General features: G+C 44.0%; 1 protein-coding gene across 7 annotated transcripts in view; it reads right to left on the bottom strand.

The window, feature by feature from the left end:
• The window catches only part of KIAA1217 (KIAA1217 ortholog), a 158,374-nt gene that overhangs the window by 52,899 nt on the left and 80,554 nt on the right, over window positions 1–24,921 (bottom strand). For all 7 annotated transcript variants that reach the window (XM_008052302.2, XM_008052300.2, XM_021709665.1 and 4 more), the window contains one exon: window positions 20,460–21,286. In XM_008052302.2, the coding sequence (XP_008050493.1) occupies window positions 20,460–21,286 (827 nt within the window). The remainder of the gene's footprint in view (window positions 1–20,459; window positions 21,287–24,921) is intronic.

Below are 24,921 nucleotides of genomic sequence, written 5' to 3'. Positions count from 1 at the left end.
ATTCTTTTTTTTTTTTGAGTTGTAGTCTCATTTCGAAGCCCAGGTTGGAGTGCAGCAGCATGCTCACGACCACATCAGTGTCGACCCGCTGGGCTCAGGCGATCCTTCTGCCTCAGTCTGCCAAATAGCTGGAACTACAGGCACCTGCTACCACACCCAGTTAATTTTTTTATTTATTGTAGCGATGTGGTCTCTCCAAGTTGCCTAGGCAATCCTCTCACCTCAGCCTCCCAAAGTGCTGGGATTACAGGCTTGAGGTTTTTTTTATTTTAAGAGACACGGTCTCATTCTGCTGCCCAAGCTGGAGTGCAGTGGCTCAATCATAGCTCACTGTAATCTCAAACTTCTGGGCTCAAGTGTTCCTCCTGCCTCAGTCTTCCAACAAACTAGGACTACAAGGAGCATGACCAACACATTTGGGTGATTTTTTACATTTTTCTTAGGGACAGGGTCTTGCTATATTGCCCAGGCTAGTATCCTGGCCTGAAGCAATCCTCTCCTGGCCTCCCAAAGCACTGGGGTTACAGGCATATGTCACTGCGCCCGGCTCACTGTGGCTCTTAAGTACCAGCCATCTACTTCTTCCAGCACTCAGTGGAAAAAATAATGGTGATCTGTTCTTTCACTAGATTAAAAAAATGGCTAAGTTGGGCTTATTGAGAGACAGTACATGCGTATCCTAAACTTTATGGCAATCAAGAGGATGTTCAAGGGTAATTTTGTCCATAAAATTAAGTTTTGCCTTTGGAATATAACCCTTAGAACCGTATGACAAAGTGAGCTTAATTTTGTAATTACAAGCTTCTGACGGCGGGATTCCATGTACTTTCTTTAGTTTAAAACTGATGATCTGTTACAATACTGAGTCTCTTGGATATAAATCATGCAGTCTGGATAGTTAATGATTCTAAACCCAACAAAGGGAAAAAAAACTCTAAACAATATATTAATAGTAAGGTCTCCTCTCTGTTCTAATAATGTGACAGGAAACAAATCTCAAGAGGTTAGGGTATAAATGTATCCCTATGGAGTGACTTTGCAAATGTTTTCCAGGCATATCGGTTGATGCAAAACCTCTGAGCTATAGAGCGTTTACCATACCTGTGTTCTTGGCATCCTCTTTGCCATAAAATAGTCCATGTACCAAAGAGAAAAATTAGTAAGAAAGCAGATTAGTAAATAGCCATTGGAAATCCCGTTTATTGACTAAGTCACAGCAGTATCTCAGAAACAATGGGGGTGGCAGTTGATTATCCATCCGTCACGTGGGAGACATGGACTCACACCAAACTTCTATGAAATGAATGACTTTCTGGGGGAAATCCTTAGTACCGGGTAAAAGGTGTCCAGTACTGGCATTTATCCCATAGGGGCTCTGTCCGCCATGGCACTGGAAGTCAAATGGATGTCCCTAAGAGCAGAATTGCATTCAAGCCCACCTTGAAAGGTATTAGTTTACTGCTCTTATTCAGTCCTTGGAAAAGGCAAAGGATATTTCTTTAAGAAAAAAATAACATAGAATTTTTAGAGTCTAGACAACTTTGGTAAGGAAGTGGTTTAAAGGGTTCTGTACAGCTGGAGTGTGGGATACGAAGGCATGGTGACAACCTAAGTACGTGCTGAAGACAGTAATATTAAGAAAAGCAAGATATAGGTGAGTCTCATGTATGTACTTACTAACTGAGACTCTGCTGAGAGGAAAATGGCTGAAGGGAGTCCTGGAATTCCAACACTGGCCCTGAACACAACACTGATTAGGGCTACACCAGAGTTCCTTCTACTTCCTCTCTGGTCAAGAGGTTCCATTACCTTGTTCAACAAAGGAGAGCAGCAGCATTAAAAATGGAAACAAGCTGGGCTCGGTGACTCAGCCTGTAATCCCACGCCTTTGGGAGGCTGAGGTGAGTGGATTGCCTGAGCCCGTGGGTTCAAGACCCGCCGGGGCAGCGAGACCTCATCTCTACAATAAATCAAAAAATCAGCCAGGCGTGGTAGCGCATGCCTGTAATTCTGGCTACTCGGAAGGCTGAAGCGGAAGGATCGCTGGAGCCCAGCAGGTCGAGGAGGCTGCAGTGACCGGGAGGTCACTGCACTCCAGTCTGGGCAAACAAGTGAGACTCTAACTCAAAAAAAAAAACGAAACAATGGGCCCTGGCTGGGTGCGGCTCACACTGGTAATCCCAGTACTTTGGGAAGCTGAGGTGGGAGGACTGCGTGAGCTCGGGAGTTTGAGACCAGCCTGAGTAACATAGCAAGACCTTGTCTCTACAAAAAAAAAAAAAAGCACCCAAAACATTCCAGGTAAAGGATGCTGATCGTCAACTGATTCATCTTCATGGTTAGAAGTAGAGAATGTTACGGCACAGGCCGGGTTATCGACAAACTGGAGTCCATAGGACTTCAGAGACGCCTTTGGCATTTTCCTGATCTCAGTGAGCATTTGGCTTCTCCCTTGGGTTTCCCCCAGATGATGGTCTTAGAATGCAGAGAAAGAACATCCCCTGACTAGCATCCCACTCTCCTTCTTCAGGGCTATTGACAGAGTTGCAAAACTGCCGAAGACAAGAGTTTGGATATTTTAGAACAAATGAGCTGTCTCCACTCCAGGTAACCACATGGTTGGTTCTGCTTTTTTTTTTTTTGAGTTGGAGTCTCACTCTGTCACCCAGACTGGAGTGCAGTGGTCGCTCCAGCCACCGCAGCCTCGACCTGCTGGGCTCCGGTGATCCTTCCGCCTCAGCCTTCCGAGTAGCCAGAATTACAGGCATGTGCTACCACGCCCAGCTGATTTTTTGATTTATTGTAGAGATGAGGTCTCGCTGCCCAGGCAGGTCTCGAACCCGCGGGCTCAGGCAATCCACTCACCTCAGCCTCCCAAAGGCGCGATATTATAGGCTGAGCCACTGAGCCCGGCTGCAGCTCTGCTTTTTGTATCTGTGAGAAAGAGAGTGAACACTCCCTGGAGGGGGTCTCCTGCAGGATATGTCACCTGCAGGGCCACCAAGAGAAAGGCACGATAGGTCAGAGATACCGAGTTAGGTGACCGCTCTTCTGACATCCTCCCCAGAGACTACACTTGATCTTGACAGTAGAGGTGGGGTGGTCCTCTCCCCTTCCCCAGGAAACAGCAAGGCCTGAGAGGTTAGAAGCAGTGGTAACAGAGCACTGGGGACACGTGTGGGCTGCCCCGTTCTGGCCAAAGTCATTTTACAAAAATCCAACTCTTTAGACACATGGTAATGAGAAAACTTGTCCCTCCTATTTAATCATCAAAGTGTTTCTGGTTTCAGGATTTATTTTCGGGAGATTATCTGATTTATAAATTCATAAATAAGATTGTCTTTCCATTTCATGGTTGCTAATCTGGAAACAATTTTATGGTTTAACTAAATTACAGCAACTGGAAACTTACGCAGTCTTCTCCCATGATGAAATGTTATGAAGGATGTTTTAATGTGAAAGGGAAAAAAGTGAAATGCAGTGGAAGGAGAGAAATGAACACAACCCTGTCATTTTATTGCAATGGCAATTCTGCATGATAATCATCAGAATATTAAAGATGCTTAGGCTAATTCTTGCCAATATCACTTGGTTTAAGGTATTATGGGACTGACATAATTACTGTTGAAAAGATGGTTTAAAATGATTTCATAAACCATTTTATACCATTCCATAAACCATATTTATGTGATTAGTAAGTGTAGTCATTTAGTGTCATAAGTCAGCCTGGCTGAAGGAATCTTCTCAGGACCCAAACATAATATTAATAAAAACTTCAAGTCAAATTCAGGAAAGTGCTGATCCCAGGGTTAAAGTCCTGCTACTCTAACCAGCTTTCCTGCAAGCCCATGTCTGTCTGTGCAGATGAAGTAAAACTCATACTCCTGGTCATCTGTTCTCCCTGTCTGCAGTCTCTCTCTCTCTCCTCCCTTCTCCCTCTCCCACTCCTCCCTGGTTTTTTTTTTTCACTCTCTTTCCTCCCCACATCTCTCTACTTTGTTTAACAGGATCCCTGTCGCCCAGCCTGTAGTGCAGTGGTGTAATCATAGCTCAATGCAGCCTCGAACTCCCGGCTCAGGGTGATCCTCTTGACTCAGCCTCCTAAGTTGCTGGGACTACAGGTATGTGCCACCAAACCAAGTGAGTTTTCAGATTTTTTGTAGAGATGGGATCTCTCTTTGTTGCCCAGAATGGTGGTCTTGAGTGCCTAGCCTCAAGTGATCCTCTCGCCTTGGCCTCTTGAAGTGCTGGGATTGCAAGCACGAACCACTGTGCCCGACCATTTATACTTTTTTATTCAAGATATCATGAAGCCTGAATTAAGTCCTTATTGCATACCTAAATAAATTAGAAGTTATTAAGAAACAAGTCAATAGCATACTTGTTATGGCGATTCCCCTAGGAAAAAAAATCCCAAAGGGTGTTTTTAAATATTCATAAGAGGTACTAGAAGAGGTGGCCAAAACCAGCCAACCTGGGCTGATATAATTAGTTCCAGTCCAAAACATCAACCTTCCTAACCCTTCCTAACCTAATTTAGTAATTTTGAAAACCACTAGTGTAGGATAGTCAGTTAACAACTACAGTGACCAGGGCTGGCATTCTGAGAGTACTTACTAGGTGCTCCATTCATTTGTTTCTAGTTCTAATATTATATAATTATTTTTTCTGTTTCTGTTCATTTCCTCTCACCTCTCTCCCTTGCAGAAAGTGATAAAAAGGCAATGAGTCAGTCAACAAATATTTTTGAGGGCTAAAAATTCACTAAGTAATATGCTAGTTGCTGTGGACACAGCAAAGATCAGAGTATCGTCATTCCTAAGCAGTGCCTCTCTTTCAAATGTCTTTTTTTTTTTTTTTAATGGGAGAAATCTATCTGAATCAAAACCCTTTAGTCTTGGCAGTGCTGAAGACATTTCTGGAGCTGAATAGTGAACAGGCTTAAAGCTAGGCTATTCTCTGGTTTGTTCATGCCCTAATTCTTTGGTATGAGGGAAAAAAAACCCAAAGTAATTAAAGACACTGTTTTTAGGTGAGTTCAAAAAACACTGGGATTCAAGTTATCTGAATTTGTGGTAAAGGTTTGAATATGACTCTGAGCGATGAGCTTTCTATTTCTGCCTGACATAAACCTATAAAGATGTTGTTCCCCAAACTCCCAATACATTTAACTTCTCACTGAAACATCTGGATCTACTGAGAAGACATTGATGTGGTTAGTGGTTGACTATTTCTCCCTAGGCTCTCCACTCATGGGGTGGCAGGTGTGTTTCGTCTCCCCCCAGAAGCACTTCAATTCATTGTTCTCACTTTTCAGCATCTCCCCAGCTTCTGAATTCCTCATCCCTAAGTCCCATCAGCATCCAGAAAACTTCCTCACATCCCTGCATAACTCCAGCACAGGGGTTATACTCCTGTCTACCACACCCCAGCTGCCATCTTTGGCGGCTTCAACTTCAGCACTGATAAACCCTTTTAGAACTTTGCCATTATGAATCCTGAAACTTCTTCACAACCATACTCTGACCTTGAATTCTAAACAGGAATGGTTTTACTGTCTAGATCTGAAACTCCAAAATCTCTTCTAAGTATAGCAATCTTTTATTGTCTTCAGTTCCGTTATTCATACACATGAGCTCTTTGTCCTGGCCTAACGTCCTCTACCTTCAGCTGTCAATACCGTCTGGACAGTCTTTGTTGGTTTTTCCTGCCCCTTCCTCAGTGTGGACTCTGCTTACTCAAGACACTATCCTGGCTGGATTCTCTTGCCTCTGGGCTGTTTTTCAGTCTTGCTAGACTGCCTTTGCTTTTTGATTGAGGAAGGCAATAAAGAAGTAATGATCCTTTGTGGTTCTTCCTGTGTCATTTCTTCTGGTGAAGCTTCAAGGAGACAGAGTGGGGGTGGGGTGGGGGTGGGGGGCTGTCATTAGGCAATCAGATTTTCCCAAGTCAAGAAAGAGACACTGACCAAACCAAAGGGGTTCATCTGAAATGCTCTGCATTTAACTTATGATGCCTGAAGACAGACACATTTAAGGACACCTGTGGGAAAAAAAAAGGCAAAAACGGAGCTCTGTTTACAAGGATCTGGGCAGGGGAGAAGTTATTTCTAATCTTTCTTCATAAATTCACTGAGATCATTTTTATAAAATGAAAGTTTACAAGGAGATGTAAAGAAGATGTTCTGTAGAGATGATGGCATTCCCTATAATACATAGTTCTTCATACATTCACAGCGAATGCTATTTATTTTCCCAAAAGCCTTGGGAGATGTTTGATTATCAATGTTAACTTCAGTTCATTTCAACAATCACTTTGGGCATGAGTGCCTTGACAGGCACTGAGGGTCAATGATGCCAGTGTCTTTCTTCCTCATCCCAGGCTTCAGATGTTCTGACTTGGGTAGATGTGGTGTCTACACCCTATCCAGGATTCTAAGGGGTTCCTGTGTTTTCAGTGCGATACATAAAGTGCTCCCGGATGATGGAGACGGAGCAGGAAGCTAGGGGTGAACAACTCCTTGTAAGAGGTGATGTGTGAATGAAATGTCGAAGAATGGTAGGATTTAGCCAGATGAGGAGGAGGAGGAGAGAACAGTGTTCCAAAGCAAGTTCTAGGGCAAGGGTGGAAGCACTAGACCAAATAAAATTTAGTGGATCAGAAATTAACCTGGATTTGTACTCTGTGATCTTTCTTTCACCCATTAGTTCAACCAACATTTATTGTGCACCTACTATATAATAGACAATGTTCCAGGCACAAAGAATATAGAAGTGAGCAAGACAGACCAAAATCCTTGACACCAATGAACATGAAGGAGAAAAACAAAGCCAGGAAGAAAGACAGAAGGGGAGTTGAAAGTTGAGATAGGATGTGCAGAGAACACCTCACTGAGAAAGTGACTATTATTTTTGATTTTTTTAATTAAATTTTTTAAGAGGCAAGATTTTACTCTGACACTCAGGCTGGAGGGCAGTGACACAATCATAGCTCACTACAGCCTCAAACTCTTGGGCTGAAGCGATCCTCCTGCCTCAGCTTCCCAAGTGTCTAGGACTATAGGAGTGTACCACCAAGCCCGGCTGATTAAAAAAAAATTTTTTTTGGTAGAGACAGGGTCTTGCTATATTGCCCAGGTGGTCTCAAACTCCTAATCTCGAGTGATCCTCTTGCCTTGGCCTCCCCAAGTGCAGGGATTACAGGTACAGCCGCCATGTTGACCAGAAAGTGACTTTTGAATAAAGATTTAAAGAAAGTGAGAGAGCAAAAAATTCATGTTATCTGGGGGAGGAACATTGCAGACAGTGGGAAGAAGAGGTATACACATGCGCACACACATGCTCTGTCCAAGACAGAAGCATGCCTGGTAGGGCTGATGACAGCTGGAAAGGCCAGTATGCCTGCAGAGAGGCGAGAAGGGAAGGATGACAGGAGATAACGTCAGATGGGCGGCAGAGGGTTGAACTGGCTGGAGCTTGTGGGGAGGGAGGCTCCTATCATTTATCTTCCAAACCAGAAACTTCAGAAAGTGAAGGAAGAGCTATTGATTACAGCAATTACTGTGTAATGCCCACAGGGATAAGTTGGAGCTGTCCCAGTCTAGCTGGACAGGAATTCTCCTTAAGGACTCTCCCTTTGACACTGGACGTGATGGGAAACATTGGGGAAGTCTAAGCTGAGATGGAATATGAAGGGACTTGGTTTTAACAAGGTCCATCTAGCTTCTCCACAGAGAATGAGCAGAACGTGGCAGGGACTGAGTGGGGAGACTTAGGAGGCTGTTGTATACATCAGGTGAGAGATGGGGGTGACTTGGACCAGGAGATATCTGTGAGGTCAAAAGCAATGGCTGGAGTCAATAAATCTTTGACTGTCAGTATAGATCTGACTGTATTCTCTGGGTGTCCAAATATGGAGTGAGAGAGACAGCAACCAAGATGATACCAGTGACTGGGTGTATAGTGGCTCACGACTACAATCCCAGCATTTTGGGAGGTTGAGGCGGGAGGATTGCTTGTGCCCAGGAGTTGGAGACCAGCCTGGGCAACATAGCAAGATCCCATCTCTATAAAAAAATATTAGCCGTGGTAGCATGCACCTGTAGTCCCAGCTACTTGGGAGGCTGAGGAGGGAGGATTGCCTGAGTCCAGGAGGTCGAGATTGCAGTGAGCCATGATCATGCCACTGCACTCCAGCCTAGGTGACAGAGTGAAAACCTTAGCACACAAAAACAAAAAAAGATGACAGCAAGGCTTTTAGTTTAAGCAATTGCATAATGAAGCCATCTCTACCTGAGATGGGAAAGACAGGAGTTCATATCTGAACATGTCACATTTGAGCTGGCTACCAGACATCCAAGGGGAAATATATGTCTCCGTTCATAAGTCACTTGATGTCCCTGCATCTCAGTTTTCCTCAACCATTAAGCTGGGGTAATGATGGCTTTACCTGTGCCAAACACTGCCATCCTACAGAGTCAGGAAAATAAGGGCAAATGAGAAGATGTGAGGGCAAGCACATTATAACTGCACGCTAATATGGGGTGCCATTAGATCCCTTCAGGTTCATTCATTCAGCAAATTCTCAGGCACTGACCCCACGCCAGGCATACTTTAAGATGTCAGGGATACAGTGGTAATGACAAAGAGCTTGCCCTCAGGGGTGTGGGGGAGGCGGGTGGGGGTAGGGGCTATTGCAACTTCAAATGCCAGGGTCAGCAAAGGCCTCCCTGGGCTGGGGGTATTTGCGTAAAGCCCGTCTGTCGGAGAGGAGCTAGTGGGTGGATGTCTGGTGGAACAATGCACAGGCTAGAAGAAACAGCAAGTGCAAAGTCCCCAAGGTAGGAAAGTTCCCAACAAGTTCAATTGCACGAAGAGAGTGGACACAAAGTTGACTTAGGAGAAGGAATGTAAAAGCCTGGACAAGCTCTATTTTTTGAGTCAGGGGGTCTCACTCTGTTGCCTAAGCTGGAGGGCAGTGGCACCATCACGGCCACTGCAGCCTCAACCTTCTGGGCTCAGGCAATCCTTGTGCCTCATCCTCCTAAGTAGCAGGCATGTGCCACTTTATCTAGCTAATTTTTTGATTTTTGTAGAGATGAGGTCTCGCTATGTTGTGTAGACTGATCTAGAACTCCTGGGTTCAAGCAAGCCTCCCACCTTGTACTTCCAAAGTGCTAGGATTACAGATGTGAGCCACCAGGACTGACCCCGAAAAAACTCTTAGAATACACAGGAAACAAGGCTGTTGATAGGGGTACCCACTCTCTCACACCCACCACCCAAGGAAATTCAACCTGACTTAGAATTCTGGAATTACACACATTTCTGGTTGGAAGGGACTGACTGAGGCCCATAGTTGAGGCTTCCCATTCTGTTTCTGTGATCTTGATTGAAGGAAAAAAACTCACAAAAGGTGGAGCAGGCCCAGCCCGCAGGGCAAAGTTCAGTCACACCCAGGCCTGGTGTTCCCAAAGTGCACAATCAATTTCCCAGGTCCCAGCAGTTCTCTACCCGGCACAGCAAACCTTCTTGGGGAAGGCTCCAGGTAGCCTTTAACCTATTTCACAACTAACTTTCCATGTAGGCAGCTCTGGTTGGGACGAGAAAATAGTCCTAGGTCAGGGATAAGGACACCATTGTCCCTCAGACTCATCAGACCTCAGATCAAACTGCCAGCACAACTATACGGTTTCATAGTTTTATGTATGTGCCTCTTATTCATAAAGAACTTTCCGGTTCACAAAGTGGCCTTATAGCTGTTTTCTTTTCTTTCTTTATTTTTTTTTTTTTTTTTTTTTTGAGTTGGAGTCTCACTCTGTCGCCCAGACTGGAAGTGCAGTGGCTGCTCCCGGCCACCGCAGCCTCGACCTGCTGGGCTCCAGTGATCCTTCTGCCTTAGCCTTCTGAGTAGCCGGAATTACAGGTGCACGCTACCACACCTGGCTAATTTTTTTTTTTTTTTTTATTTATTGTAGAGATGAGGTCTCGCCTGCCCAGACGGGTCTCGAACCCGAGGGCTCAGGCAATCCACTCACCTCAGCCTCCCAAAGGCGTGGGATTACAGGCTGAGCCACCAAGCCTGGCTAGTTATTTTCATATAAATGACACAGAACTCTGGAGTCGTAGTTACCATGCCCTTGTTAGAGAGAAGGACACTGAAGCTGAACAAAGCAGGACTCCTCCTTGGGAGACAGAGCTCATTCATCTGCAGACTCTCCCACATCCAGGCTCTCGTGCGTGGCTGGAGCTGCTTACCGAGTGACTCATATCTGGGGTGAGGCCCTTCGCTTCCTGTTGGCCCTCTGCTGGGTGACTAGAGCCTCCATCCTCCAGGGCAAGCCTACACCCTGCTTTATGGAATCATTTACTTTGCATTTTCTTTCTCTACCCTCAGGGTAATCTGTATTATTCATGCTCTGGATGACATCTCATTTTTTGTGCAGGTACAAACCGGTAGGAATAGCTGTTCGTTCATGTTATAAACTACCTGACCACAGGGCCCCGTTCACCTTCAAAGGAGGGATGTTGTCAGAAGCTCTGGAGAGACATTCTCTCGAGTGGTCCTCAGGGTGGCTGTGGAAATAAGCTCCTCACTCCCATCTGCTTTACAGTTGTAAAATCTTAGGATGGACTCAAAATAAATAAGATAATGCCAGGCTCAGTGGGGTGGCTCAGCCTATAATCCCAGCACTTTGGGAGGCCAGGGTGAGTGGCTTGCCTAAGCCTGTGGGTTCAAGACCAGCCCGGGCAACTTGGTGAGACCTCCTCTCTGTAATAAATCAAAAATTAACCAGGTGCAGTAGCGTGTGCCTGTAGTTCCGGATACTTGGAAGGCTGAGGTGGAAGGATCGCTGGAGCCCAGTAGGTCCACGCTGGGGTGGCCGTGAGCATGCCACTGCATTCCAGCTTGGGCGACAGAGTGAGAATCCAACTCAAAAAAGAAATAAGATAATGACCCTTAGGAAACAGAAAGAAGGCACCGCCTTTACTTGGCTTCTCTAGAGAGCTTTACCATTGGCCCTTCCTTGGGGTCACTGGAAGTCTCCTCACTGTTGTCCCTTCTATAAAGTCAGGGATTAGAACAGAGAGTTCTCTGAGGTCTCGTTAGTTCTGCGAGTGGACAAGGAGGGAGGGGAGGTACTAACCGGTAATATGAATCGGTCCTTCACAAGCATAGTGGGACATCTGTATGTCTTTTAAAAAGTCTGTCTTTTTAAGACCTAACGCTTAAAAGTTAGAATTCATGATTTAAAAATGGCTATATTTTTTAATCATTTCATTCATAAGAAATAAAGTCCAGAATTCAAACAGAACAAGTATAATTTCCATGGCCTCCACCAGACAGAAGGACACCTCATCACAAGTGTGGCTACAATGTGGTCTGGCATCACAAGAGGCCAGGACGACCCAGCTGCTATGCCCTTGGCTACTTAGACGACCCCATCGTTAGGCTGGGTAGCAGCCACACTGATCCTTCATTGAGAAGATCTTGTCATCGTTTAAAGAGGCTGAATCTGCACCATGACTCTTCTCTTTGAAGAGGGTCTAACTGGCAAAGAGGGAGTTATCTGAATCCCACAGTATTTAGGTTCTTCTGGTTTTGTGTCTGGCTTCAGACTTAAGGCTTCTGATTGACAGCACCTTGTGAATATTCAAAGGAAATACAGAGGCGCATTTTAATTTGATCTAATTAGTGACAGATGATGGTTTTTCCTTTTGAGAGATTGGTTTGTTTAAAGTAGCACAGACCTCGCAGCAGCCATTCCACTGGTATTTTTGACAGAAGATCCCTGGTGTAAGCAAAGCTAGCTTCATAAATTTGTTAGTTGGTCAAGTATATTTCTCAAACATCTGTTGCCTGAACTCAGCAGTCTAAGAAATGACTAACAAATATTACTTAACCATGAAGTTATAGTCTTGTGAATGGAGTAATAATTCAATTTATTGGCACTTGATTTCTGAGACTGGCAAAACATCATATTGAAACATCATTTTTATAGATACCGTAATGGTAGAAGGATAGCATATTTTGAATAAAGACCAGTCTGCCTTCCCAAATGATATCTTTTCATTTTGTTGTGCACATGCCTTAAATTCTAGGCCATCTTGATGTTCGCATGAAGGCTCCAGACCAGCATAACTTTGAGAAAATGCTCCCTTTTCTGAATTCATAGCAATTACTGTCTGTATCACTTCTTTGGAATTAATTATGTACAAGCAGACCCCAAATTATGGCAGGCTTGTAATTGAAAAGTTTACTTGTACTTTCATTGTTTAGAACTTGGAATAAATGGTGGTTAGATTTCCAGTTGGCCACGGAAGCCTCTTTAACCTACAATGTATTATTAGTCCTGACGTTGTTCCCCATTGTTTTCAAGGAAAACGTGTCCTGACTTCCAAGCTGGACTTTGAGAAGCTGGAAAGAGATGTCCTCTGAAGTTCAAGCCTCTGGGAGAGGCCTTGGACGTGGCATGTCTTTCTTCCTTCTCCTTGATTCACTAGGAGACATTGTCACTTTCAGGGTGACAGGAGGAGCCTCCTTGGGCATTACCAAAGTCAAAAGAAACATCAAGAATGGAATGCTATTGTTGTGGTTGCTTTCCCCAAACGGGTATTTAGGAGGCATTAGTAACTCAGAACCTTCCTGTGCTTAACTGTGGCATAGCCTCCATGTTTATATGAAGCTTTTAAGGTTTTATGACCATCTTGACGGTTTATGTTCTTAGTGTATGAGGACCACATCTAAGTTCCTTTGTATCCAGCAAAGCATGCAGTCCATGGCTAAGCACGTAAGAGAAGCTCAATAAACATTTATTCAGCCATAATTAGAGCTACATGAAAAGCAATTCAGACGAGAGCTGAAGTCAGGCGCTATTAGGCATTAAAACAGATAAGCTAATAATTTCAGCCATCCCCGGCTAGGTGTTTTTCTGCTCAATCATACAGCTCAGCTCAATGTTAAAAAGATGCCTTAGACCTGCCTTGTCTTTTTGGCCCTGGACCTATGCAGATGTGCAACGCTGACTACTCTCCTGAAATGAACTTGAGAGTGGCTTTGATACTCTAAGCATTCTAACTTAGATCTGTAAGCCCAGTTCATTCCATTCTCTGTTCATACTTAGTTTTACTCTCTCACCTCCACCTACTTTATGTGCTTTCTGGTCTTACATTAAAAACGTCTCTCCCTGTTTCTTCAGGCAGTCCCTTGTCCTAGCCAGCCCTGTGTATTCATCCCTCTGTCTAGCAGCACTTAGTAGAGTGCTTTGCTCAAAGTAGGAACTCTCAACCATTCACTGTATCCCAGGGCGGCACAAGGCACTTAACTGTACACTCTATTACTATCTCTATTTTACAGACGAGCACATGGAAGCAGAACAAGATTTAGTAATTTGTCAAAGGTCTCTACTGCCAGCAAGTATGAGAACTGGGATTCGAACCCAGGCAGTCTGGCTTGGAAATACACTGCAAGTGACTGCCTCTCACTAAACAAATGGTTGATGTGCAAATCGATTGACCTGAAGGTAGTAATAGCAAGTTTTACCACTAACAAGTTGCTTTACCAAGAGGTAAAGGGCAGAACTGAGATAACAGCTGTCATGATTCTTGCCTTATAAATGTCACAATTCCTATTGCTTGAGCAAGGGGGCATTCTTTAATTTCACTACATCATCAAGTAGAAAAAGTCCAAATTTCCTTTAGAGTGGTATTTCTGAGCCAGGAACATTTTAATCCCTGACAGGCATTCCACAGTGTCTGCAGATATCTTTGGTTGCCATGATTAGGGCAGGATTGGAAAGTAGTTTGCTACTTGCATCCAAGGGGTAGAGGATGGAGATGCTGCTAACTCTGCTATGGTTTGGATGTGGTTTGTCTGTTCCCACCAAAACTCATCTTGAAATGTGATCCCCAGGGTGGCAGTGTTGGGAGGTGGGGCCTAGCAGGAAGTGTTTGGATCCCTCAAGAAGGGCTTGGTGCTGTTGTTGCAGTAACGAGTTCTCGATCTCCAGAGACTGGATTAGTTCTCTTAGGCATGAACCTTAGTGCCCCTGAGAGTGAGTTGCTATGAAGCCAGATGCCCTTCAGATTTCCCCTTCTTTGCACCTGTTCATATCTCCTTCTCCACCATATTGTGACACAACACAAAAGACCTCACTGGAAACCAAGGCTATGTCCTCGAGCTTCTCAGTGTGTAGAACCATGTACTAAATAAACCTTTGTTCTTTAAATATTGCCCAGTATTTTTTTATGGCAACAAAAATGGTCTAAGGCAACATTCTACAATGCATGCACAGGACAGATAGCCTCCACAACAAATGATCAGGCCACGCTATCAACAGCACAGAGGGTAAAAACCTCTGCTTTAGAGAGGCATCAAGTCCAACTACTTTGCAGATCTGTGATGTGGCTCACTCTTGACTATACAAGCAAGAAAAACGAATCTGTCTTCTCCCACACTTCAGACTCATTGCTCTCCAGCAGGATAAAGCACATAGTTCAGAAAATCTTCAGAGGTCTTCTGGACACAGTGAACATTTTAAAATGACAAATCCGAATTTAGACTTGAAGTCGATCAACTGTGAAACCAAGAATTCATCTCACTACTCCAAGTTACCAAAACAATAACATTGATTCCTCATGAAAGGAGAAAATGATGTAAAAAGCAGACATAAGCTACCAGTTAGCATAGAGGCTTCCTCCTGGACATAGAAGTTTCTTCTCTCGGAAGCTGTGATGCCTCAAAAATCCTAACAGGAACACATGTGGCTTCTCTTTCTTCAGATACAGGTGCCCATACAGGGCAAGAATTCTACCCTCCCCCCGGAATCTTTACTAGTTTGTTTTATTACAGGATAGTGTAAAAATATGATCTCAGTTCAAGGTAGTGTGCCTTGAGAAATCATCTTCTATTTGGAGGAATCTGTTACATATTTGGAGGAGAGCTAGTCACTTTGCAATGAGCACCCTTGAATTTTGAATGCTATTTCAATAAAGATATTTTACATTATGTTATATGAACCAAACTACAAATAGAAAATAGCAAAACATAAATGTCCTAGAATTTTACAATTCTTAAGGGCTGTTTTATGTGCCATGAATAGAAATAATGATGCTGTTTAATGAAGTAATTTTATAACCTAGGGAAGACAGAGCCTCCTGCACTAAGCCATCTGTCACACACGGTGCCCCTGGGCAATCCCTCATAGTCACTCAGACCTATTCTCTTCTGAGTCCCAGATGAAAGGAAGTCATTTGGGTAAATGACTCCAGATTGTTTTCTTTAAGGCCAGGTTCATGCCTGTAATCCCAACATTTCTGGAGGCCGAGGTGAGAGGATTGGTTGAGGCCAGGTGTTTGCGAGCAGACTGGGCAACATAGCGAGATCCCGCCTCTTCCAAAAAATACAAAAATGAGCCAGACATGGTGGCATGTGCCTATCAGGAGGCTGAGGTTGTAGTGAGTTGTGATTGTGCCACTGAACTCCAGCCTGGGCAACAGAGTGCCAAAAACAGAAAACAAACAAACAAAAAACCACTCAAAACAAAGAAACAAGATCAAGATCTCTCTCTCCATCTCAATCTCTCTCAACAGCATCTCACTGTGTTGCTCAGGCCAGTCTCAAACTCCTGAGTTCAAGCAATCCTCCCACCTAGCATCCCAAAATGCTGGGCTTACTGGGATTATTGCACTTGGACTTTTTGTGACACTTTTTTTTTTTGAGTCTGAGTCTCACTCTATCACCCAGAATGTAAAATGTCCTAGAATTTAAGTGTTCTAGGCTGGAGTGCAGTGGCATGATCACAACAATCACGGCTCACACAGCCTCAACCTCATGGGCTCAGGAGATCCTTCCTTTCACTTTAGCATCCTGAATCACTGGGACTATAGGCACACACCACCATATCTGGCTAATCTTTTAATTTTTTGTTGAGACTAGGTCTCACTGTGTTGTCCAGTTGATCTTGAATTCCTGGGCTCAAGCAATCCTCCCGCTTCAGTCTCCCAAAGTGCTGGGATTACGGGCGTGAGCCACCGGTCCAGGCAAGATTGCTTTCTTTCTAGAAGCTCGGACATCAGAATGGCTGCTCTGAAATTCAAAGCAGCTGTGATTTGTTATTCTACCCCAAAGTCCCTGGTCTCCTTGGGAGGAGATCCGTACCATAATGTTGATGCTATCCTACAGATACTGCTTTTTCCAGATCTGCTAGATACAATTTATTATTACTAGCTGCTTGTTTAAAGAGAAGAGAGATGCCAAATTCATTAGAACAAGACGTATGACAAAAAATAACTCTTAGTCTTGAGTTCTTCATTTTTAAATCAACACAACTGTTATAAAATCATGTCCCTTCAAAAAAAGCTACCATTGGATGTCTCCTGAGTGTGAACGTGAAAGAAAGACTTTTCCTCTCTGGTTTCTAATGTCCTGCAGTTATTTGGGCTATTATATTGAAGTGCTCTTCAAAACAGCGTATGAACCCAGCAGTGCCAGAAGAAAGAACAGTTACTGATTCCTCAGCCTCCCGCCTGTGTTTCTGTAGCTTCACGTCTTAGATGTAAAATTTTACTTGAGAGTCTCTCAGATATACAAAAAAAATACCCACTCAGATTTATTTGCTTTTTAATATTACAAAATCACAACAGAAACCAGTTTGGTACTTTATAGGACCCCGTACTCATGAGGTTCAGCTTTAAGGGGTTGAAGACTCTTTCACAATACTCACACAGGTTAAATATGTGTGCACAGAATATACCATTCTGTGCTTCAGTAATTGTTTCTGGTGTTCTTGTTTTAAAATTTTTTCTTTGACATAGTACTCGGGTGCAGTTTTTGAAAATAAAATCTACCCAGCCTGTTCTCTTCTTTCTCTCCTTATTTCTGCATAATTGTGCTAATATACTAGCTAGGGCAGTTATACTTTAAATGGCATGTATATATTTAGCAGCACAATTATGCAAATTCGACTGTGTTTATGATTGTAAATATCCTCTCAGAGCAGTTACTTAGCATCTTGTCCTGAAATCCTTTTGAGTTCTGGTTGCGATGCTCAGAATTCACTCCTGAGTGTACTTCTCTGCTGTGTGGTGGTGAGGCTCACGGTTCTCACTCAGCAGGTAGAACACTGCACAGTGGTAAAATGTACAATTCTTTAACGACCTAGTCACTCTACGCCACTTACTGGCTTTGGGACCTTGGGCAAGGGACTTAGCATCTTTGAGTCTCAGTTTCTTCATCTGTAAAATAGGAATGATGACAGTACCACCATGGGTTGTCATGACGATTCCAGAGTATGATACATAGAAATGACTTTACTTAATACAGTGCTTGGCTCATGAAAAGCTCTCAGTAATGACAGCAGCCATCCTTCCTCCTGTTCCTTCTTATGTATTCCCTGCCAGTACTACATGACCGCCTAGTCAATGAGTTCATCAGAAGAGTTTACGATTTGATTCTCAGTTATCCTTGGAGAAGAGGAAGTATGCACCAGTCCCACGCTTCTTGCTCTGTCCTACATGCTTACCTGTCCATGTACAATGGAGGGACAGGTGAGGAAATGCTGAGGGCAAAAGTTCCTGACTCAAGTTCTTACTAGATAATCATTCTTCACTTTTGGCATGTGCTTGAGTGAAGTTAGTAGGGGTATTTAGGTCTTTCAGTAACAATGACTCTAACTGTAGTGTGTGTATGTGTGTGTGTGTGCGCACATGCACGCGCACCTATGTGGTACGTATCTGTGTTGTGGGTGTGTGTCTGTGTTGTGTGTGTATGTCTGTATGTAGGACCACAGGAGAAGAGAATCTATCTAGCCAGTCATATATACACAAGCGCTCCAATTCCACCCTGTGGAGACAAGCCGATTCACAGGTGAGAAGTCACCTCGGCAAGATGTGTGAGATAAATTTTTTCCTCTGTTATTTCACATTTTGGGGAAGAAAAAAATGTGAAAATGTAAAATTACATTCATAATGATAATCATATGTCAGTATGGTAGTGAAAATGACAGTGTATTTTAGGTGAGCATTAATCTTTTATTTTTTATTTATTTTTATTTTTGAGTTGGAGTCTCACTCTGTTGCTCAAACTGGAGTGCAGTGGCCACTCCTGGCCACAGCAGCCTTGACCTGCTGGGCTCCAGCGATCCTTCCACCTCAGCCTTCCAAGTAGTTGGAACTACAGGCGCGCACTACTACACCCGGCTAATTTTTTGATTTATTGTAGACATGAGGTCTCACTAAGTTGCCCAGGCAGGTCTCGAACTCACAGGCTCAGGCAATCCACTCACCTCAGCCTCCCAAGGTGTGGGATTACAGGCTGAGCCACCGAGCCCAGCGAGCATTAATCTTTTAAGTCAGTTTTTCTAATATTTGCTATTCTGGAAATACAAAAATTTGGATTTTCTAAAAAGGTTTTCTAACATGTAAAACAAATCCATAGATTTTCTTAGGTTGGATATAAATGGAAGTCTCTGAGGTTTAAAAGAATACTGATAGTAATGAAAGCTAAAATCTTTTAAGACTTTGAGCACATATAAAGGCTCAACGGGTTAGCAGAAGGTTCCTTTGTTTTATTCTCTCCCATAACTAAACTCCCTGAAAAACGAGGCTCAGTGATGTTCATTAAGTTGTGTACGTGTGGTGACCCCACGGGTGACATGGAGCTAGGTCCTGGGAAGAATGTAGGTACCATTGTTGGCCAAGATGTCCTGGGGACCCAGGATGGTAGAAACAGTTTAATATGATCATGGTAGAATCAAGCTCTCCATACTTTTCTATCTAAGGTGGGTCAGTGAGGCAGGAGATGGTGGGAGGATGGATTTTTGCTCTAAACATTTATATGCTGGAGATGGACAGTTTTTATTGTTTCCTGGACCAAATTATTCTGGCTCTAATTCCTGTCCCCTCAGTGACACATCATTTCCCAACCAGGACCTCACAGCCCACCACAGGGGACAACTGTGTTATCCTTTGTGCAAAGCAAACATCACAAGCTTCCCAGCTCTAGGGCACATCATGGTAGATTCCTCTCCAGTTGTGACATTGACCTGATCCAATGAGCCACTATGAGTGTTTATTTCACACTCCTTTGCTGACCTTGGTGATGAGAAGAGTCCCTTTCTTGGAAGTTTAGAATCTCATTTTCTAAGGACTTTGAAAAAGAAAATGAATACTATTTTCCAATTCTTAATTTTTCTTAGTCCTACTGAATCAAGCCAGTCACTGCTTACTGTTTCTCTAGCTGTGTGAATAAGTTAGAATTTATTGTTCCATTAATGACTTTAAACTTTCATGTTCATTTTCTTTCCATGCTCCTGAAATCTATCTGCTGTGATATTCCCTATGACTTAACAAATAAGATGGGTTAGCCCTTTCACGATAAAATTCTGCTAATGGGGACTGGGCATTCTGACTTGTGTATACAAACAGTAAGGTAGGCAGTTTCCATCCTATTCACATTTTGGGGCTTCTTTTTATAAGGTTATGTAATAAGTGATATCACCATTTTTTAGTGGGGTGCAGTGGTTCTAATAAGTACTAAGTAACTGAATACTGTATCTGGATCTTATTTTTTTATTTCCCTTCTGATTCATATATGACAACAAATAACAGCATGCTTAACCTCTTTTTGGACTCAATTTCTTTGATTAGATTTTTGTAGTAGACAAATAATTATAAAGGTTATAATTATTATATTGACTTTCTTCAACCAATTCAGGCTAGAGAAATTCCCTCTATCTAAATTAGCTTTTCTGTTACTATATGAAGTTGGGAGAGTTTTCAAGATATAGCAGGAAGCTTCTGGAATGGTAAATTATAAAATATATCTATTTTTAAAAAAGAAATTTAAATACCCATAGAGTCACATTCATGATAAAAATTTTGCTGATTTCAGCACCACTCTGGAATGAACATTAAATCTAAACCATTCTGCTTTCATGCAAATTCAGGCTTTATCATACTTGACACATTCTTTCCATTTCCCACAACCAGATAAGAAAATGAAATTGCATTCCACAAGGAAAAACACAAACTGCCATTTCAAGCAGGTAAACCCGAAACCACTCACTTCTTATTTTCAACAGCAGGTCTGTTATTATGACCTCTTGATCTTTTTGTCCAAATGATTTCTGCTAATCACAATTTTCTTCAGAATTATTCAAATTTATAGAAATGACAGTGCTTTTAGAACCACACTCCAGAGATTCACAGGACCAATCGCTGCCACTGGGATACCTGTCCTTTGAATGTGGCTAGTACTGTGCCTCACTCAACCACCACCAGTTTAGAAACGCTTTGTAGACAAGGGTGATTTTGATGCCACTCTACATCCTCTGCAGCACCAGCAGGACGCGCTGCACAGACTGGTGTTCAGCCATGTGTTCTCTTGGTGTGACCTCTGCAGAGCAGCCCTCGGCCACACCCGGGCACAGACCACCCTCAGCCGCCCCCACCACACCTTACCTGGTGTCTCTGTCTTTGGGTATGGTAGCTGTGCTGTAAGCAAAAACTTGCTTCTCAACTAGAGGAGGGCCGAGGTCCACAAGGCCGGATAATCCTGGAGTGTTCCGTGGTTTTTCGATATACACCAAGGTGCCCGGCTCCTTTTTAAAGGACTGGCGGCTGGGCGAGGCCCGGTCCGGCTGCATGGTGTGGGGAGGCCCATGGGCGTTATAATGGGCGTGCATGTCTATCATCCTCAGGTCACTGACTCGGTGAGGAGAGGCAGGGGGCGTTTTGGAGCCCAGCGTCGGCAAGTGGCTGTCTGGATATTTCCTTGATTTCTGTCTGTACAGCGACTGCTCCATATGCATCTCTGCTTGCAAAGAGGGGTTACAATAGGCACTCGCCGAGCGAATGGCGGTGCGGTGGTATGCGATGATGTGATCAGGGACGTCCAGGGGGTGCCCACCGTGGGACGAGGCTATGCTCATGCGACCCTCGTGATAGAGGTAAGGATCGGCGTAGAAGCCCTCGTTTCTGTACATCGCGATGTTCTTGCCACTCATGTCTTCATCCGGCTTGACATCTCTTCTTTCTAAGATGGCGCTGGGGCTTGGGGAGATGGGTCTAGAGACTGGCAGGCTGGAGAGTCTGTCCCTGGGGAGGGTGGCGTTGCCAGGAACAACCATGGGGCGGGTGCCCCCATAGGGGATTCTGGACGGGGAGGGAGGCATGGAGTGGGGCACAGGAGTGGACGGTGGGGAGTTCGGAATCGCATGGGGCGGATGAGCCGTGGACCCAGGGCGAGAGGCCCCCTCTCCTCTGGCATAAACAATTTCTCTCTGCATCTGAAAAGAAAACAAGGAATTAGAAAGTTGACCTTGATATTCATGTTTTTAGAGAAGTCTGAACTTGTGGCCATCTGGCTTCCCTGATGTGGGAATCTGAATAACGCCCCTCTTTTGCAAGATGTCCACACCCTGTTTCTTGGAACCTGTGCCTATATTCCCTTATGTGGCAAAAGGGACTTTGAGGGTGTGATGAAGCTAAGGAGGGTTGAGATGGGAGGTCCTTATCTAGGTAGCCCGATGCAATCACAAGAGTCTTGACATGTGGAAGGAGGAGGCAGGGGAGTCAGAGTCGGGGGAACTGTGATGATGGAAGCAGGGTCAGAGTGAGACTGGGAAGTGCTCTGAGCAGGGCCCGTGAGCCAAGGAATGCTGGCAGCTGCTAGAAGCTGGAAAAGGTGAGGGAGTGGATTTGTCCCTTGAGTCTACAGAAGGCGTGAGGCCTTGCCCACACCTTGATATCAGCTGGTGAAACCCATCTGGACTTCTGACCTCCACAATGATAACATAATGAATGTGTGGTGTCTTAAGCCATTACGTTTGTGAGAATTTGTTACAGCAACCACAGAAAATGAACACACCTGATGGAGTGCTCAATGTTGTAGAGTTTGAAGAAAAAATAATGCAGTGTTTTAAATTTTGAGGTCATAGCTTCCTAGAGACACTTAATCAATGTGGGCCTACCAACACGTTGCTAAGGTTGTGTTTTCTGAAAAGTGTCCTGAGCACATTTTTCTATTGCCAGTGTTGGGCAATAGTAACCATGTTTCTTGTCTTTCCAAGGTGATACAATCTAGAGACCTGAAACTGAAGGGAAGTGTCATTCATTCACCAGTTCTTTATTTGAGTCTATAAGAAGCCTGTAATCCTGCGCCTTTGGGAGGCTGAGGTGAGTGGATTGCCTGAGCCTGCGGGTTTGAGACCCGCCTGGGTAGCGAGACTTCATCTCTACAATAAATCAAAAAATCAGCCGAGCGTGGTAGCGCATGCCTGTAATTCCGGCTACTTGGAAGGCTGAGGTGGAAGGACCGCCGGAGCCCAGCAGGCGAGGCTGTGGTGGCCAGGAGCGGCCACTGCACTCCAGTTTGGATGACCGAGTGAGACTCCAACTCAAAAAAAAAAAAAAAGAAGAAGCTAGCACCAAGAGGTGGAAAGGAAATAATCCAGTAGGTAAGAGTACAATTACAGTTGACCCTTGAACATGGGCTTGAACCACATGGGTCCCTTTATCTGAAGATTTTCTTCAGCCTCTGTCACCCCAGAGACAGCAAGATCAACCCCTCCTTTTCCTCTTCTTCCTCAGCTACTCAATGTGAAGACGACAAGAATGAAGACCCTTGTGATGATCCACTTCTACTTAATGAATAGTAAATATATTTTCTCTTCCTTGGGATTTTCTTAATCATATTTTATTTTCTCTAGCTTACTTTATTGTAAGGATGCAGTAGATAATACATATAATAAACAAAATATGTGTTAATTAACTGCTTATGTTATTGGTAAGGCTCCTGGTTAACAGTAGGGTATTAGCAATTAATTTTGTGGGAATCCAAATTTATATGCAGATTTCTGACTGCATGGAGGGTCGGCACTTCTCACCTCTACGTTGTTCAAGGGAACTTTAATTTGTACCCACCCTACTGTGTTTAGCAACAGGCCAGAATTAAAAACACAAATTAATTCAGGATATGATTATTTGATACATTTTTGCTTTGGTTGAGGCCCAAGGTGGAAATGAATGCCCACTGAGACTCCCTGAACGGTTGTGAGAAAAGGGACAGATAGCCTTGGCCTGTTTGTCAAGTCCTATTTGTGGGACTCACAGTCCTTATCTTGACTTCTGGAAGACGTGACAGGAAGAAGGGTAAGAAGTATTGGTGGGTGGGTGAGGTAGGGGTGGGGTTCGAATAGACAAGAACCAAGATGAAAGGCTGAGAGATCACAGTGTAGGTAACCAGGGAATAGTAGAAAAAGTAGAGATTCCAGGAAAAGGGTAAAATGAAACAGAGCCCAATGCCCTGAATACAAACTAACTGCTTCCTTATCATAAAGATTCATTCATTTAATAAACAACATTTACAAGCACTTGCTAAGAGCCCGGTACTATTCTAGGATGCCGTTCTGAACAAGCCCCCAATTCTTGCCATGGAGAGGGCCCATTCTTTTGTATATCTCATAGATGAGAGTGCAAGAATAACTAGTGGTATACCCACAGATTCTTTATCTTGTTCCTGGAAAGATCTAGCCATGCAGAATCTCTGACCCAGACGTGGCACCTAGTATCATGGATTTCATAACAAAAATGACCGATTAAAAATGCAAACATCACTCATAAGTGGATCCTGAATATGTACCATAATACTATGAGAAGGGGAGTGGCAGTAGCCGGAACTGCCAGGGGAGGGATGGGGGTCACATAACATCAATAAGCATACCTGATCTCAAACCAGGTGAAGTAGGGACTAAACAGAGGCCCAAACTTCACCTGTATGATGACAGGTGTATATCTAATCTTGAATTGTAGCCTATATGCTTAAAAAATTTTTTTTAAGTGCAAACAGGCCAGGCTTGGTAGCTCAACCAGTAATCCCAGCACTTTGGGAGGCCAAGGCAAGTGGACTGCCTGAGCCCACAGGTTCAAGACCCACCCGGGCAACTTGGCAAGATCTCGTCTCTACGATGAATCAAAAAATTAGCTGGGCTTGGTATCACACACCTGTAGTTCTGGCTACTCAGAAGGGTGAGGCCGAAGGATCGCCGGAGCCCAGCGTGTTGATGCTGGGATGACTGTAAGCGTGTGTGACACTGCACTCCAGCCTGGGTGAAGGAGTAAGACTCCAACTCAAAAAAAAGTGCAAACAAGGTGCAAATATGTAGGAACAAAATAGACCTGTTCTGGGGTACATTGCCCGGGCACTCCTGAATTGTTCTCATCTCTCCTAGGGGCAGACTTTTTGGGGGCTCCCAGAATATTCAGGCCCCTTCCTCACAATTACGATTTTATCTCCACTACTCTTCACTTCCTTCTAAGACACACAAAAGTTCCCACTATAATAGGCTAGTCTGTTCTCTCTTCTCAAAACCTCACCTGTGAGAGCCTCAAGCTGTCCTTACCCCTGGGGTCTCTCCCCACATCCCAGCCCATGTGGATATGTACCTAGGCCTAGACTTGAGGTCAGGCTCCAGGTGTGTCTGCTCTAGATGGCCCCTGCCCTAATGATCTGCTCACTCTCATGACTCAGGTGTTCCCTGCCACAGACCAGGAGGGCCTGTCCCAAGGTCACTGTGTGATAATTGACTTGATTGATGCTCATTCCAGAATGGCTGGAGCAACCATGTGACAGAAGTTTTGCAGGGGAGCAACACAGATCCTCTATAAATACCTCGCCTACTCCATCTTCTACAATTCAGGGCTCAATAAAAAGAAAGGTTTGGCTAGGCAGTAAGCCATACAGGACTTCACAGGTCATAAAATACAAGAGGTATTGGCTCAGTGAGACGCGGGTATCTGGGCAAATTCCCCACATAATCAGATCACACAGCGCAAAAATCAACCAAAACAAATATTAAGATAAATTCATCACGTCGACTCCAACATGCCACTGTGTATGCATAAAGCATCACTAGTGCCACAA

The sequence above is a fragment of the Carlito syrichta genome, unplaced genomic scaffold (assembly GCF_000164805.1).
Source record: "Carlito syrichta isolate Samal-C Ts95f unplaced genomic scaffold, Tarsius_syrichta-2.0.1 Scaffold271701, whole genome shotgun sequence".
NCBI lineage: Eukaryota > Metazoa > Chordata > Mammalia > Primates > Tarsiidae > Carlito > Carlito syrichta.
The sequence above is the reverse complement of the archived record's forward strand: the minus strand, read 5'-3'. Positions and strand labels throughout refer to the sequence as shown.